General features: G+C 45.4%; 1 protein-coding gene across 5 annotated transcripts in view; it reads left to right on the top strand.

Annotated features, from left to right (window-relative positions):
* The window catches only part of tpcn2 (two pore segment channel 2), a 132,745-nt gene that overhangs the window by 54,638 nt on the left and 60,331 nt on the right, over nucleotides 1-17,776 (top strand). For all 5 annotated transcript variants that reach the window (XM_054735267.2, XM_054735266.2, XM_054735265.2 and 2 more), the window contains exons 6-10: nucleotides 258-364; nucleotides 597-669; nucleotides 16,254-16,353; nucleotides 16,430-16,495; nucleotides 16,587-16,651. In XM_054735267.2, coding sequence (XP_054591242.1) covers nucleotides 258-364; nucleotides 597-669; nucleotides 16,254-16,353; nucleotides 16,430-16,495; nucleotides 16,587-16,651 — 411 coding nt within the window. The remainder of the gene's footprint in view (nucleotides 1-257; nucleotides 365-596; nucleotides 670-16,253; nucleotides 16,354-16,429; nucleotides 16,496-16,586; nucleotides 16,652-17,776) is intronic.

Here is a 17,776-nt window from a genome sequence, read left to right as displayed (position 1 = left end):
ATTATGAACGGGCGTGACTGAAGCAGGTAGCCTAGCACTCAGGTGCCTAACCCTTTATATAATGATATATTCATCATGGCCTTTTGTAAAAACAGAAAAGAAAAGGTTGTGGGGGTGTCTGGATTCTTTTCTGTCTCTAAGATATTTTCCTGTTTTTTGGACTCTGTTGTCAATCAAGCTCTAAGCATGTTTGAGTCAAACTAAAAATTCCTCTGAGTGAATAAATGTTGTTCTTCTGTTCTTTTGTCATTTATCAGAGATTGAGAATCCGACGGCTCTTCCGACCGTTCTTCCTCCTGCAAAACTCTTCTCTGATGAAAAAGACTCTAAAATGTATCAAGAGGACTCTACCTGAGATTGCCAGGTGTGTGAAATATTCACTCCCAGGTGTCTGGAGTCAGATGGCTGGCCTGTGTCATTTGGTGTTAGGGTTTGTGAAAAACTACTAAATAATGCTAGTTTTTAGAAGAGATGGTTGAAGGTGAAAATAATGAAAAAAACTTTTGAATCCCACTGAAAACTGGAGTTTTTGATGCTGCTGACTTAACAGGTTAAAGGGAGGAGCTCCATCTCACCTGTGTTGTCTCTGTCCTCAGTGTGATTGTGCTGCTGGCGCTGCACCTCTGCCTCTTCACCATGATTGGCATGCTGCTGTTTACGAAGAGTGATGTAAGTTCATCCGTGTGTGTGTGTGTGTGTGTGTGTGTGTGTGTGTGTGTGTGTGTGTGTGTGTGTGTGTGTGTGTGTGTGCGTGTGCGTGTGTGTGTGAGTGAGACATAAGGCAACTTAGACACAAGTTTAAAATAAAATAAACAGTCATGTAATTTTCCATCAAATAAAAATAAAAGTAGTCTTGATACTTTTTGAGGCTGTGGATGCTGTAGAGTGCACTGCAGCACTCGTTAGGTTTGTCATGAACTTTGACCTTTAACTCGCTAACTGGCTGCATCATTTGGAATCATAGGATGTCCAGGGAAGGTCCCGCCTTTCTCGCCTCTGATTGGCTAGAAGGGCTCTCCTACGATTGGCTATTTCATTAAGCAGAGAACCATATTCCCTGCTAAGTGCAGACTGTCCTGCTGCCAACAGAAAGCTGTTTTAGGGAGTTTTGTAAAGAAAATGTCTACTGTGCGCCATAATAACCATTCTTTTTAGCAAACTAGTTTTTTTCCTTTTCTTTATTAAAAAAATGAAAAATGTAAACGTATAATAAATCTTGTTGAGAATTTGAATGGAAGGTGAAGATGTGCTATTTTAGAACTTCACTTGTTATTTCTAGATATGCTAATATTTCAGAGGAATGCTGGAAAAAGGGTGGACGAGTGGGAGACTTTACGCATATATTTTGGGAGTGCCCAAAGGTCATACCTTTCTGGGAAGAGATCCGAAAAGAGATTAAAAAAATCCTACTGGTGGAATTACTATTTACGCTAGAAAAATGTATACTGGGAATACTACCCAAAAAGCTAACACACAGAAATAATTTGCAATTAATCAGAATTTTACTTATGATTGCCAAAAAGTGTATTACGGTTTTGTGGTTGAACACAAAATCCCCAAATGTGACTCAGTGGAGAGATAGAGTTAGACAGGTTTACGAGATGGAACAAATCACCACAAGGATACGACTTAGATTAGGAAATAAAAAAAAATTATGGTAACCAATAAAGCAGATAATAGAAGTAGAATACTCTCAATGTTCTTTTTTTTTCTTCACTGTAATGGTTAGTGTACCATCCATTCATTTTAATCCGCTTATCCGGAGTCGGGTCGCGGGGGCAGTAGCTTAAGGCGAGAGGCCCAGACTTCCCTCTCCCCAGCCACTTGGGCCAGCTCCTTCTGGGTAATCCCAAGGTGTTCCCTGGCCAGGTGAGAGGCATAGTCCCTCCACTGTGTCCTGGGTCTACCTTTAGGTCTCCTCCTGGTTGGACGTGCTCGGAAAACCTCACCAGGGAGGCATCCAGGAGGCATCCTGACCAGATACCCGAGCCACCTCAACTGGCTCCTCTCGATGTGGAGGAGCAGCGGGTCTACTCCGAGCCCCTCCCAAATGACTGAGCTTCTCACCCTATCTCTAAGGGAGAGCCCAGTCACTCTTCGGAGAAAACTCTTTTAGGCCGCTTGTATCCGCGATCTCGTTCTTTCGATCACTACCCAAAGCTCATTACCATAGGTGAGGGTAGGATTGTGGATCGACCGGTAAATCGAGAGCTTACCCTTCTGACTCAGCTCTCTCTTCACCACGACAGACCGGTACAACGCCTGCATCACTGCAGATGCAGCACCAATCAGCCTATGGATCTCACGCTCCAGTTTTCCCTCACTCGTGAACAAGACCCCGAGATACTTAAACTCCTCCACTTGGGGCAGGACCTCATCCCTGACTCGGAGAAGGCAGTCTACCCTTTTCCGAATCAAGACTGTGATCTCAGATTTAGAGGAACTGATTCTCATCCCAGCTCATTCACACTCGGCTGCAAACCACTCCAGCGAAAGCTGAAGATCATGTTCTGTTGAAGCCAACAGGACCACATCATCTGCAAAAAGCAGAGACCTGATCCTCAGGCCACCACAACGGATGCCCTCCACACCTTGGCTGCGCCAAGAAATCCTGTCCATGAAGGTTATGAACAGAATCGGTGACAAAGGGCAGCCTTGGCGGAGTCCAACTCTCACTGGGAACGAGCCCGATTTATGGCCGGCAATATGGACCAAGCTCTGACACCGGTCATACAGGGACCTAACAGCCCGTATGAGAGGGCCTGGTACCCCATACTCCCAGAGTACCCCCCACAGGGCCCCCCGAGGGACGCGGTCAAACACCTTCTCCAAATCCACAAAACAGATGTAGACTGGTTGGGCAAATTCCCACGCACCCTCCAGAATACCCCTAAGGGTATAGAGGTGGTACAGTGTTCCACGGCCAGGACGAAAACCACATTGCTCCTCCTGAATCTGAGGTTCAACAATCTGACGGAGCCTCCTCTCCAGAACCCCTGAACAGACCTACCAGGAAGGCTCAGGAGTGTGATCCCCCTGTAGTTGGAACACACCCTGCCATCCCCCTTTTTAAATAATAAAATAATAGTTAAAAAAATCTAAAATAAAATAAAAACAATTAGGGGTCTGCCAGTCCAGTGGGACTGCCCCCAATGTCCACGCGATATTGCAGAGCCGCGTCAGCCAACACAGCCCCACAACATCCAGAGCCTTAAGGAACTCTGGGCGAAATACTGCAGCCAGATAACGAGTCCTCTAACTCCGATTTTCAGGAAGTAGACCAAATCTGTGCTCCAGCTGAACTGATGACTGATTCATCTTCAGGTAATGATGGTCTGGCACCCCCTGGTGTCGAGTCTGCCAATCCAATGTTTCTTTGGACACCTCTTGTCTCATGGGAGAGCCGGTAAGCCTATGGCGTGCGTGCAAGTGGGCCATATGATCCGGTGCATTGCCCTCCTGGATACTGGTTCAGGTTATACAGTCATGCGCCGGTCTACATTCAACCACCTCTACCTGGGTACAGGAGGAGGTGTATGACCTCCAGAACTGATTCCTTGTGCGGTGACTATGTTTGTTTTCTCTCCTTCTGACATGATCTTTTCATCTAGATAACTTCTCCTTTTCACCATTGGTCCTCTTGACTTTGGAGCACCCCGTGTTCCTCTGTGAGCGCAGTGACATTCCTTTGATTCTCGGCGTTGACCTCTTGAAGCGCTTTAAAGTTTTCATCGATCTGGAAAAGGGGGGACTTTGGTCGGGTGTTGGAGAACGCCTGCCTATCATTTTGCCTCCTGACCCTGAGCGTGGAAAATTTGCATGCTCTGTGCCGAGTTCAAAGCCTCCATCAGAGCCATCCTCTGATGTGTTGAGAGTGACCAGTCCTTCCACAACCTCCAAGGTCAGTGACACCAGCAGAGTCTGCATCGTTGCTGCAGTAGGATCGCTTCAACCTGGGGTGGGAACATCACCTACTCCAGATGAGGTTGAGGGTTGCAGTGGCACTCCACCTAAGACTCCACACCCTGCAGTGGGAACACCACCTGCCGATGGGGGAGTTGATGGTGGCACTGGGACTCCGGCTGAAGCCGGGTAGCCTGCGGTGGGGACACCACCTACCGAAGGGGGGGCTGATGACATTACTGACTAGGGCTGGGTACCTTTGACATTTGAATCGATACGGTACTAATTCCCGGTATCTACGAATCGATACCGGTACTTAACGGTACCAATTTTCGATACTTTTGAGTGTTTATTATTTTAATTATTTTTTATAATTAAATATATATTTTTCTCAATATATAACAATATTTGATAAATATCACGATAAATAACATTCAACTGTTTGTATTTTAACATCGTCCTTGTAGTTTTACAAGCTGATAATTAAACTGAAGCAAACATCTTTACTGTGAACTAAATTTACTGTGTATCTTCATTCCTTTTGCCGTCTTTTTTCATTTGATTTTTCCTACTGGGAAGTTAGAATTTCCGAGGAGAAAGCGAACGCACCATTAGCTGATAACGGTGGCAATGGAAGCTAACATATCAAGCTAACATTATCTTTAACAGTTTATTTAGCTGCTGGAGCAGATTAAAACGATGATGCCTCACGCTTAGATCGTTGTTGCTGGTTTCATCTTCACCCAGTCACCCGTCGCATTTAGTAAAGTGAAGCCAAACTTTAGAGCGCGCGTTCATGTTCTTCTAGTCGGAAATTCGGAGCTCCGAGGAGAAAGCGAACGCACCATTAGCGGAACGGAAGCTAACATATCAAGCTAACGTTATCTTAAACATTTTATTTACCTACTGGAGCAGATTAAGATGAGGATGTCTCACTTAGATCGTTGTCGCTGGTTTCATCATCACCCAGTTACCCATCACATTTAGTGAAGTGGACCCAAGCTTTAGCGTGCGTTCTTTCTACCATGCTACTCTGTTTACAACTGGCTCACAGCGAGCGATGACATAACGCTGTTGCGCATGCGCAGCTGTCTTGGCAAGTTCTCGTTATGAAGGACGAGTACCAAAACGAGGCACCGTTTGAAATGACGTGAATCGGTGCTCGGTCGGTACTATGGAAATCGGTCGGTACCTTAAAAAAGTACCGAATTCGGTACCCATCCCTATTACTGACCCTGCCCCATTACAGCTGGCGCTGGTGACCTCTAGCCCTGAGGTTGGTGACCCACCTACCAAAGGGGGGGGGGGGGGGCTGTCGCCCTGTACCACTCCTGGCTGACCCTGATTTCTCTGACTGCACCCGCGTGTCGACCGAGGGCCCTCCAGAGCGCTCACCTGCGCCGACCCCTCGCGAAGCCGCACCTACACCATTCTACGGTCCTAAACATTCTTTGTTTCAGTTTTCAGGACTGACAAAGTATTTTTGGCTAGTTGAGTGTGTCTGTCTGATGTCCAACGCAGCTAAACTTCCTCCACAGCCTCTCCCTAACGCGACCGTATGAACCTGGGCCCTCTTCAGGTACCACATTCTGAGAGCGCCCAGATCTATTGATGACATCACATGACATGCAGATCTATTGGCGTAAGGTCGAAGGTCATTCTCGGGCACCTGGAGCTGATAGGGATCTAAACGATTTTGCAGACTCTCTTGCCAAACAAGGTGCAGCTGTTGGTACCCCATGGTCCTTCAACCCATTGTGGCACCCTGACGATGTGTCCTCTTGGTCAGACCCACCCAATGTGTGTGTCGTGACTCGAGCTCAGGCCGCTAAGGTGCCCACCCCTCGACCATCTGATGGTTTTGTGTCTGTTAAACCTGTCTTTTCTGATAGCGACCTTGTCAGCCTCCAGTCCCACGATCCTGCTATCAGCAGGATGATCCTGTATCTTTCTGATCCGACAGCTCATCTGCCTTCTTCTGTTGAGCTTGACTCCATTCCTGAGCTCCGTGCTCTCTTTCGGGTTCGTGTCACGCTGAGGATGATTGAAGGGTTGCTGATGCACGTCTCCAAGCCTCTGTTGTTGCCTGTCCTTGTGGGGGGGTATGATGGCACAAGCTCATGATTCTCCTTCATCTGGGCACATGATGTCAGATCAGCATCTTGATGTGGCACACTTGTGAGGTGGGATGGATTATCTCAGCAAAGCAGAAGTGCTCACTATCACGCATTTAGACTGATTTGTGAACAATGTTTGAGAGAAATGGTAATATTGTATATCTGGAATGAATTTTAGATCTTTAAGTCCATCTCATGAAAAATGGAGCAGAAACAAAGGTGCTGCATTTATATTTTTGTTGAGTGTATTATAATCAATTTTATTTTCAGTGTTGCCAGTTATGGGCTACAGATTATTTTGCCCTTTTGTTTTGATAACATTGTTGCTCCATGCGTTGATTCTCCCTTACTACTTTATTATAGGGTTATGTTCGTTTTGTTCTTTTTGCAACACTTTTCCAGTACACGTAGTTTACTGCAACCTCACACACCAACTCAGGCTCCTTCGCCACCATAGAGGTGATATTTCATGTGCCAAGAGCCAGCTTCTGTAGCCGAGGATCAGACCGCCAAGGTCCCCGCCCTCGATTGCCACACACTGCACCCGACCCCTTTTGCCCCTCCCACGAGTGGTGAGCCCATGGGAAGGGGGACCCACGTTTCCTCTTCGGGCTGGGCCCAGCCGGGCTCCATGGGTGAAAGCCCTGCCACCAGGCGCTCGCCAACGTGCCCCACCTCCAGGCCTGGCTCCAGATGGGGGCCCCGGTGACCCACGTCCGGGCGAGGGAACTCAGTTTCCATTTATATAATTCATCATAAGAGGTCTTCGGGCTGCTCTTTGTCTGATCCCTCACCCAGGACCTGGTTAGTGTAATCGATTAAAAATGCAAACTGTAAATTAAAAAGTTTAAAAAATAAATAAATCTTGCTGCATTTATCACACTGCTTGATTTACTTAATATCTGTTAGTTTTCAAGCATTGAAGTTATCTTACTAAAGCAGAGTAGTCACATTGGATGAACGTGTGTGACTTATCTGGGTATGGAACATAACAAAACTGCGCTATTTTAGGTCTGGTTCTCTTATAGAACAATGAAAACTGGTGAAAAAATGTCTAAATCATAATGAGCTTTGAATTAAATTTCTGTTAAATGATACACATCTTAACAGATGATGAGAGGTGTGTTCTAACTTGTAAACAAAGAGAAGACACTATAATAAAGTCATAACATAACCCCAAAAGAGCCAACAGATATAAAGTCAGTCTTAACCTGGTTTGACACTAGAACCGTCAGTGGCGCAAAATGGCAGCAGGACGGTTTACTCGTGATCTTCAAAGCGGTCCTTTTCACACCGGGAAAGTCTTGGCAGAGGCACGGCTTCCTCGCTGTGCTCTTCGCTGGACTCGCAAGAAAGAAATCACATTTGATTTCGCTGTTTGATATCATATATTATAGAAATGGACAATATATCAGCATCAATATCGGTACTGGCCGATGTTAGTCATTTTTTAACACATCGGTAACGGTTCGATAAATAAAACTGGGCCGACATTAACAACCAATATTTTTTCCGTCTTGTCTCCATTTGTTTGCCTGTTTCAGAGGGTGAGGGGGGTGATGTGTGTTTGTTTAGTCATGTGAACAGTGAATGAAATCATCTCAGAAGCGTAAATGTGTGTGGTGTGAATAAATAACGTAAATTCAGCTTTAATAATTTTCGTTCTATTCAAAATCTGCTGGTTTTAGATGCATTAATGTCAGTATATCGGTATCAGTTATCGGCCATAACAGTGATCTTAATATCGGATATCGGTATCGGCACAAATATTTCATATCGGTGCATCACTAATACCGTAAATCCTCTAATATTGGCCTGTATTCAATTAACAGCTGGGTATCACATTTTGGCCGGTGTCGGAGTCGGCGGAGGTGAATAATGGCCGGTTTTTTATTGTGGACGGGTGGAATGTGGTAACAAGCAAGTACGGGGGGTGGCTGTGTCTTCCGTCTCACTTTTGATTTGCCAGTGATAGACCGCGAGGGTAACTTTAACCTTGCGGAGACGAAGAGGAGGCGAAAATTTGATGTCAAGTTCAAAGAGAACGTGCTGATTATGCTGCAGAACACTCTGGGGAGCAGTAAGGGTTGCATGAACTAGTTACTAGTCGACTTCACCGCTCTATAGTGACTTTTTATGCCTGTCATCGACTAGTCTCTGTCACGTGATAATGACCGGCAAGATGCAGTCCTCAGAAAAAACAGCAGCCTGCTGTCAGCAGGTGACAAGCTCCTGCGCGTCGGGAGGCAACGCGCTGTGCCAGAGCGTCGGTACTGACACCCGCCGTAAAACGGACATTTAACCAAATTGTGACATTTACCCTCTTGCTATTTAACCTTCCCCTCACCCCCATCCTAACCTTAACCAGCTTGCGCATGCAAAGCTCTGATTGTTGACGCGCTCCAGACATCTGCGTCCTGAGCACGGCCACAGTAACATTATCAAATCAGGTGTCGCCACCTCAAAAACTAATTTAACACGCGATTGTTCATGTCGGCTCATTTCCTTTTATGCTTACTGTCTTTTATTCTTTTATTTGTGCCTGATGCTCTTCGCTGCTGTGGATCGGGGCGCATCACCTCTTTTGTCCTCGGTGACGCACCTAACTGATGTGGCCGGCGGGCAGCGCGCACTCCGCTGTTTTAGCGGTCGGTAGATCTTTTAGAACTGCAGTTCAAAGGTAACTCATGAGGTGAATATATATGAACCCATGTAGCAGTTTTTCTTTAGGATTGAGAGGAGATGCAGGATGATAATAAACAGGCAGGACAGAAAAATAGTCAAATAAAAACAAGTTAGTTTTTGTACCTGGTGGTTGCAACAAACAGACACCATTGAAGGTAATCAGAAGTGAGGAACAGAAAATGAAATAATTATTTTAATGTTTAGAGCAGCAGGAACTCCGAGAGGCTGCAGGCGCATCAGTGAGTTTGTGGCCGCTGCGCAGGGGGAGGGGGGAGAGGGCTGAAGCAGAAACTACCGTTATTAAAAGAAATGTGTTTAACTTTGAAAATGTGGGCGCAGTTTTAATTGTCAAAAACTCTAGCGAACCGTTAGTTCATTTTGCTCAAATAGAAATTGAGGCCTGCCTCTAATTCTGGCCCTCCTTCCAATAAAGGCCTGGAGCTTGATGAGCTTGAGTAAAATACAGGCCCTGGCCTGTATTAGAGGATTTACGGTATATTATATTGATGTTGTTCCTCTCCACTGCCAGGATTAAAGCCATGAAAAAACACAGCTGCACTTCTGGAACGATACTGGGACTAAATAAGCCATTGAGACATATTTAAGCTTCATATATATGAAATAGCATTGCTGCAGTACTTTTATTTTGAAAATTACCAGGGATTTTACACTTAAACAGTGTGTGATTTCCTGTCTGGCTATATGTTAACTGTGGAAATTGGCATGTCCAAGAAGCGGCTTTCGGCAAAAATAGAACCCGATCCTGCTTTTAGCGGTGCGGCACAGCGTACGGCGAATGGAAATGACCGCGTCACTGCTGGTTTGAAACAGTCCATAGTGTACAATGGATTCTATTTAGAGCTGTGACGTTCCTCTGCCAATCTGCACCGCTGATACTTTCAGTGTGACCCCGGCTTTCCACTTGCCGTGAAAGCTGTTGCGTAATGTGGCGTTCCACCCGCGAGCTCGTTCCCAAACGGGAGCAATTCTGATGGGAAATGGGAGTGAAAGCATTCCACATAGCCGATCCTGTGATGTCACAAAATTACTGGAGAATTACAACACCACTCGTGATTGCAGACGTTCACACACACAATAATAAACAAAAAGACAGCTGCGTGCATGAAAAGATGTCTGTGGGTTTTTTATGTTTTGTTTACATCGGTAGTCCCGTCCCATGAAAACACACGTTTTCGTTTCCTCAGTATGTGGAACACCCAGGGGTACACACTTGGTTATGCCCATATTGATGTCTGAAATGAAGTTTAAAATGTTTTTGTGTTTCTCTGTGTAGCAGAGTGGAGTCTGCCCCGGTTCGGTTACCAAGTGGGAGAAAATAAGGGATTGTAACACGTTAATTGTGTCTATGCATGAAATGTGGGTTTTCACTGATAAAAGGAGATGTGCGGGGTAGGGTTGTCACGGTAACCGGTATAGCGGTAAACCCCGGTAAAAAAGTTGACAATAAAAATAACCGTCCAGTTTTTAAAAAACTAAATTATCTCGGTGGGTTTACCGTGGCCGCGGTTTCGGCGCGATGACCCTTACCAGCCACCGTCGCTTCAGCTGAAGTTCCCGCGGCGCGCACACGCACTTTTTAGTTTGCAACCAAAACTTTGAAGCTGAAATAATGGCCGAAGGAGGAGACGGCAGCGCCCAGGACATCCATCAGCCCTCAAAGAAGACTAAATCGGAAGTATGGGCATATTTTGGATTTCTGAAAAATGCTGAGGGACAGTTAATAGAAGACTGCTATCCCGTTTGCAGAACGTGCAGGAAACAAGTGTCTGCAGAAGGCAGCAACACTTCGAATCTAATGGCACATCTGCGTGACCATCACCCACGTCTCTACAGCCAGTGCAAGGTAAGTTAACATTAGCATTTTAGCTTAAATGCATGACGTGAAGACTTTTGGTTGAGGGAGAATGCAACGAGTCACTATATACTGCAGCCGCAGCGTCCTCTGCCAGCATTTAAACCGTGTCACGGACACGCTGTTGCTGGATGAAGCATCTTATTTGTTGATGATGAAGAGAAATATACAATTAGTTCCTTGTCATTGATTTGTTTACTTGTTCAATGCCATTTATACTTGAACATTTGGATTTGATTACATAGTGTAGTAGTTATTTTAGTAATTTGTTTAAAGTGGCTATTTATTTTAAATACATATTTTTTAAGGTTGACGTGTACAGTGCTCAAGTCAAGTGTGGACTGGAGTTTTAGATTTTCATTTTGATAATGAAGAAAACAAGTATATGAGAAAACAAGTGGTGTTTCTTTGATTTGTTTACATATTGTTTATGTTTTGAATGTTTGGATTTGTATAATTTAAACCTGCACTGACTACTGTAACATGTTCCAGAAAAATAAGCTATTTGTTCCTTTACTTGTGAAAAGTTGCACTTTTGCTAAGGCTTTGTGTTATTTTAGGTTTAATAAACACTGTTAAACCTTTTCAAAACTATTTCAGTTTGTGTAGAACAGGACTATCAATGCTTTCTGAACATATGCAACACCGTTTAAAAAATACCGCGATAATACCGAAAACTGTGATAATTTTGGTCACAATAACCGTGAGGTTAAATTTTCATACCGTGACAACCCTAGTGCGGGGCGGAATGAGAAAATAAGGAGGTAACTGCCGAACGAGAGAAAGGTGTGTGTGGACCGGCAGACTGTTGGCATTTTTGAGCAAATATGCTGAATGAGAAATGCTTGGGAGAATAAGAAAGCGGGGAATTATTTTTGTTTGGACTGAGCTCATTATAAATACTTTTTTTCGCTGTGTAAATGTTGGCATTATTTTTCATTTTGGGATCCTAGGTGTGTAAATAAATACACGGCTTCCTGACTACCGGCTTGGCCATTGAGATTTATTTTCCGTTGTGGAACCTTTTCTGCAAGTGGTGTAGGACGAACCCACAATACATTTGGTGTCAGAAGTGGGATGGCAAGCCGGAAGGGGAAGGGGCCGAAGCCCGGACTGCGCTCCCAGCAGCCGGCGGAGGTGGAATCGGCGTGTGGGGAGAGTCAGACAACATCAGCGGATGAAAAGATGGGTCATCCGAAGACGGACCCTGGCGGATCGGGGAGCGAAATAGTTTCTCTGCTACAGGGCTTTGTGGAGACGCAACAAGGAATGGAGGATTCCATGATGCAGATACTGCAAGAGTTGTAACGATCTATTCAGCCAGCGACGATGCAAGTTTCCCATACGGCAGCCAGGCTGAGTACAGATTCAGTGAGTAGTCCAAGATATCTGCTGCCAACACCGGCCTCACGCCGAGCCGTGGAATCGAATTCCTCTTCACCATCACCGGTCAGACATCGGAGACGTTGACGAGATGAAGGTCGACAGAGACCTTCTTGGGGGGATTGTTAAAGATCCCTCCCTACACGGCGAGTGAGGAAATTGATGATTATCCGATGCGATTTGAACGCATAGCCAAGACCTGGAAGTGGCCGAAGGCGGAATGAGCTTGTCGACTAGTCCCGCTACTTTCTGGTAAGGCTTTGGCAGCCTACACGGCGATGGACGAGGAGAAAGCCCATTGTTATTCGGATTTGAAGGCAGCACTTCTTGCCAAGTTTGACATCTTGTCAGAAACCTACAGACAGCGGTTCCGATCGATGGCGGTACCACCGGAGGAGACGCCCGCCGAGGCATACTCCCGCCTGAAGGGACTCTATCAGCGATGGATCAAGCTATCACAGCACATGAAGAAACAGATCAGGGAAACCATCATCCTGGAGCAATTCCTGCGGGTGCTAAACCCGGAGGTGAGAACATGGGTCAAGGAACATGAGCCGGCGGATGGACAGGAGGCGGCAAAGCTGACGACGCAGTTTCTCAACGCACGGAGGGGAGGACCTGGTGTGGGCTTCAACAGCAGGAGTCGCAGAGCTGCTTCACTGCCTGAACTTCGCGGCTCTAGCAGGGACCCGAGCATTCAGGATGGGCAAGGTAACACCTCCCGTGAGCCGAGTCATCCTCAGCCCGGTAAGAACTTTTTATGTTATTATTGCCAGCAAACAGGCCGTAAGGCCTCTGTGTGTCCTGTACGCAAGGCTAAGGTCACTGAAACTTGTTACTTATCCCGATCTGAAGAGGGGATTCCTGGGAATCAAAATTATAATCAACATCAACAACAAGTGACTGTTAATGGACGAACGGTGACTGCCCTCTTTGACACTGGTAGCTTTACGTCGCTGATAAAGCAGAGTTTGTTACCGGTATGGCAAATAGATTATGGGAGACAGGGGGACATTGTATGCGTGCATGGTGATCTGCACTCATACCCCAAAACTGATCTAACTGTGGTTATGAATGAACAATCAAACTTGTTGACATTTGGAGTTGAGAGCTTGCCAGTGGATGTTATTTTTGGGCGGGACTTTCCAGTACTTTTTCATTTGTTACAACAAAAACAGTCCGTTCAGATGGACGATGGCAAGGGCATTGAAGAGCATGAAAATGTGAATGCTTCCTGTCCAGTAGTTACAAGAGCACAGGCTAAAGCTGGTGTCCTGCCATTACCAGATCTAGATAGTAGCCTGTGTGAGGGTGGCAAAAAAGGGCCTAGAAAAACACGCAAACAGCGTCGCTTTGAGAAACAACTTAGGCAAGAAGAACCTAGTAAGTCAGATTTACAGTGGGATGTTCCAGAAAATATATCTGTTTTACAGAGAGAGGATGAAAGTATGAAATCACTGTTTGTCAAAGCAGAAACCGGATGGAGTGAAATGAGTGTGGGAGGATCGAGGTTTCTGGTTGAAGGGGGTGTACTGTACAGCATTGTAAACGAGTGTAAACAGCTGGCTAATCCTGTGAGTTGTCGACCTGTCATCATGCACATAGCACATACGGTACCGTGGGCAGGGCACTTGGGACGTCATAAAACCTTTCTATGAATAAGTGCACGCCTTTTCTGGCCCACCATGTATACAGATGTCCAGACATACTACGCTAGTTGCGCCATATGTCAAAAGACTGCTCCCAATCGTAAATCAGATCGGGGGCTGCTTCTACCTTTGCCGTTTATTTCCACACCCTTCCGTAGGATCACCATGGACATTGTGGGGCCATTAATAAAAAGCAGTAGTGGTCACCAGTACATACTGGTTGTATGCAATTATGCAACCCGGTTCCCAGAGGCTTTTCCGCTTCGTACAATTACCACTCCTGTTGTACTGAGAGCTTTGATGCAACTGTTTTCACGGGTAGGGACCCCGAATGAGATCATAACAGACCATGGTACCAACTTTACCTCCAAGTTAATGCAACTGTTTTATAAACAACTCGGAGTTGCTTTGATAAAGACAACACATTATCATCCACAGACTGATGGCCTGGTTGAAAGATTTAATCAGACCCTAAAAAGGATGCTCCAGAAGTTTGTGGATGATACGGGGAGGGATTGGAGCCGTTGGTTACCGTTCCTTTTGTTTGCGTATAGAGAGGTACCCCAGGCATCAACGGGATTTTCCCCCTTTGAGTTACTGTATGGCTGGGATGTTCGGGGGCCATTGGACCTGCTCCGGAGCGTCTGGGAGACACCACCTGTAAATAAAGGTAAAGGGGTTGTTCAGTTTGTATTAGAGGGAGAGACTGGCAAAATATCAAGAAGCGGAACTCAACTTGCGGGATGCACAAAGAACACAGAAGTTGTGGTACGACCAACATGCCCGCCATAGAGAGTTTCAACCAGGGCAGAAGGTCCTGCTGCTGCTACCCTCCTCCAGCAATAAACTCTTGGCTAAATGGCAGGGTCCATATATGGTCACCCGGAAGATGGGACCTGTTACTTATGAGTATGAGTACTTTTTTATCCATCAACTGGATAAAAAAAAGGAAAGACCAGATTTATCATGTTAATCTGTTGAAGGGGTGGAAGGAGATGGCAGCCCAGCCATCAAGAAAGACACTGGTGGTGAGGAGAGTGGATGCGAAAAGTGGCGAGGACACCGAAACTGCAGTTCTGACCAGTGCCACCGGTACGGTCCCGAAGTTGACACACCTACCAGTGGAGCACGCTTCTCAGCTTCAAGAAGTGTTCTAAAGTGTTTCCTCCCTTTTCTCAACCACCCCAGGTAAAACCCCTTTGGCTCAACATAAAATCCGATTGAAGGGCGCAACACCTGTTCACCAACACCCTTAAAGGGTCCCTCAGCAACTGATAGGGAAGCTTCAGGCTGAAATAAAGGAGGTGTTGAAATTTGGGATTATTGAGCCCTCCACATCAGAATGGTGTAGCCCAGTGGTCATTGCATTTAAGAAAGATGGTTCGTTAAGGACATGTATCGATTTTAGGAAACTCAATGCTATCTCAGTTTGATACATATCCGATGCCACGGGTTGATGATCTGCTGGAGAGGATTGGAGCTGCGAAGTTTATTACAATGTTGGATCTATGTAAAGGCTACTGGCAAATACCCTTGGAGGAGAATTCCAGGCCATACACTGCATTCAGAGTCCCGTCTGGACTGTTCCAGTTTACGGTGATGCCCTTTGGGCTACATGGGCACCGGCCACCTTTCAGCGGCTGATGGATTGGGTTCACCAAGGCTGTGAGCACTACAGTGCCGCCTACCTGGACAATGTGGTGGTTTTCGGCAGTTCCTGAGAGGAACATGTCCAGCATCTGGCCCTTGTTTTAAGGAAGATTCAAGAGGCTGGACTGACACTGAGCCATCAAAGTGTGAGCACAACAAGAGTACTAGGGCTATCGACTGGCGAGAGGCGAAGTTCGCCCCCAAGTAGACAAACTGGAGGCAATCAGAAAGAGTCCACAACCTCATACTAAAAAGGAGGTGCGATCCTTCCTAGGACTAGCGGGGTGGTATAGACTATTTGTTCCCCACTGGCTCGATCTTAACTGTGGAGTTTCACGTGTTGTGGAACCGTAGCGTGTCAAAAATAATGGTAGTGTGCCCTTACTTCTGTCGCGCATCCAAAACTTCACTTTGCTGCTGCTGGATAGGAACTCACCCACTTTAACGGCAGCTAATTGCCACGAAGTACCTTTCACAACCGTTTCCGAAACCAAGGTAACAGTGATGAAAAGCAACTAAATGTATGACAAGCTCACATCTGTCATTTTTCAGGTTCTTTTATAAAATAAAATGAAACTGGTTGGTTGTAAAAGAGAACAGAATGGTTGTTATAGCGATGAGTTCACATTTTCTCATACAACTCGTTAAGGTCTGTCTGTGGACATAAAACTGCAGTGATGGAAGATGGTTTGTTGCTAAATGAAATAGCCAATCATAGGACAGCCTTTACAGCCAATCAGAGGTGAAAAAGGCGGGACCTTCCTTGGACATCCTATGATTAAAAACAATGCTAACTGGCCAGCGACCTGTGGTGTCTGAGCTGTAGCTCTGAGCACTGATCTCTGACCTGGATAAAAGTGTGTATTACTCATACCTAATTATGTGGTTGTGTTTTTACTCCTGATGAGGGTTCAGTGTGCTCCTCAGTGGTAGTCTGGGTTAGGGTTAGTCTGGATGATCATCTGCCCACCAGTCCTCTCTGTGTCTGATCAGGATGTGAAGCAAAACGGGGAGTGGGAGTTACACTTCAGAGGCCTGCTTCAGTCCCTGACCTCCATGCTGGTGCTGCTCACCACAGCTAACAACCCCGATGGTACTGAATCAGCCAAACACAGCAGCTGATCACTGTTACCGTCATCAAACTGACTAACCTTTGTTCTCTGTCTCAGTGATGATCCCTGCCTATTCCCTTAACCGAGGCTACTCCATTTTCTTCATCACCTTCAGCGTCATCGGTAAGCACCAGGATCGTAATATTCCTGAAGGTGTATATATGGAGGTTATCAGTTACCTTGAAGGAGAGTGTTTGTTGTTTTTCTCCTGAAGGAACCTACTGTCTGATGAACCTGCTGACTGCCATCATCTACAACCAGTTCAGAGGATATTTACTGGTGAGTCTGCCGTGGCGCTGCCAGTCCTTACCCATAGAAGCACTGAGATTACATTATGATCATGCCTTAGTGCAGGAGGGCCACTATCCAGCATGTTTTAGTCGTTTTCCTCATTCTATACACACATTTAGGTGCTTCAAAGATTAAATAAAAATTAAGCTTAAACACTTTTAAAATATCAGCCTGACACTACATAGAAATAGTAGAAATTCAGTGTAGCTACACTTTATCATCTATATAAAGATGAAATGAGTTCAGGATTTTATTTTGTTAAGGAAATTTGTCACAAATTGTTAAAACTAAATTATCTCTAAACAGTGAAGAATGTGTTTAACACTCAAAGACATCTTACAGGAAGCTACTACCGCTAGTACGTCATCATTAGCTGTAATTAGTTTACTTTTGTGCTCTCAATTATTATGGAAAATTGTGTTTACAGCGGCAGCCATAGACCATATGTCTGAGTCCTACTGTGATGGACCAAGCAGTCAAGGACAGTCAGGCACAGGCTTAAAGTTTGACAAAAGCAGTTTTTTATTTTTAATTTTACCCAAAAATTAACATTGATTAGATTACACAAAAAAACGTTCTTGGGCCCATAAAAGCGGTCAAGGTAACAGAACTCCACTCGCAAAACTAACTTAAACCAGCTGACCTAATTAACTGAGACAAAAAGGGAAGCTTAAATATTGGCTGATCAGACCACTCAAACACAAAAAGGGCAAGGAACACTAAAAACCTAACTAACACCTATACAACAAAACCCATTTTTGCCCCATAGTCTTGAGCAGTGGTATGACCCAATCTGCAGATCTTCAGAGAAGCTTGCTCTGCCCCCTTTCCACTTCCTCTTCCAGCCAGGGGACTGGAGCAGCTGAGGTAACTCAGAAAGAAAACAAAGGTAAATTAATTTATATACATAACAGTGTAAACTAGTGATGGAATGATGATACCTCAAGGAGTGTATTGACACACTAGACAAACTGTGTCGGCACTGTATTGACACTGTGTTGGTCACTCAATAGTGACACCTGCAGTATTTCTAAAATCATTGCAGGTAAACAAGATGGAAAAGCTTACATGCTGCAAACCCACACCAGGTGTGCAAGATTTAATTTCCTGTAA

Source organism: Nothobranchius furzeri, chromosome 9, assembly GCF_043380555.1.
Source record: "Nothobranchius furzeri strain GRZ-AD chromosome 9, NfurGRZ-RIMD1, whole genome shotgun sequence".
NCBI lineage: Eukaryota > Metazoa > Chordata > Actinopteri > Cyprinodontiformes > Nothobranchiidae > Nothobranchius > Nothobranchius furzeri.
The sequence above is the reverse complement of the archived record's forward strand: the minus strand, read 5'-3'. Positions and strand labels throughout refer to the sequence as shown.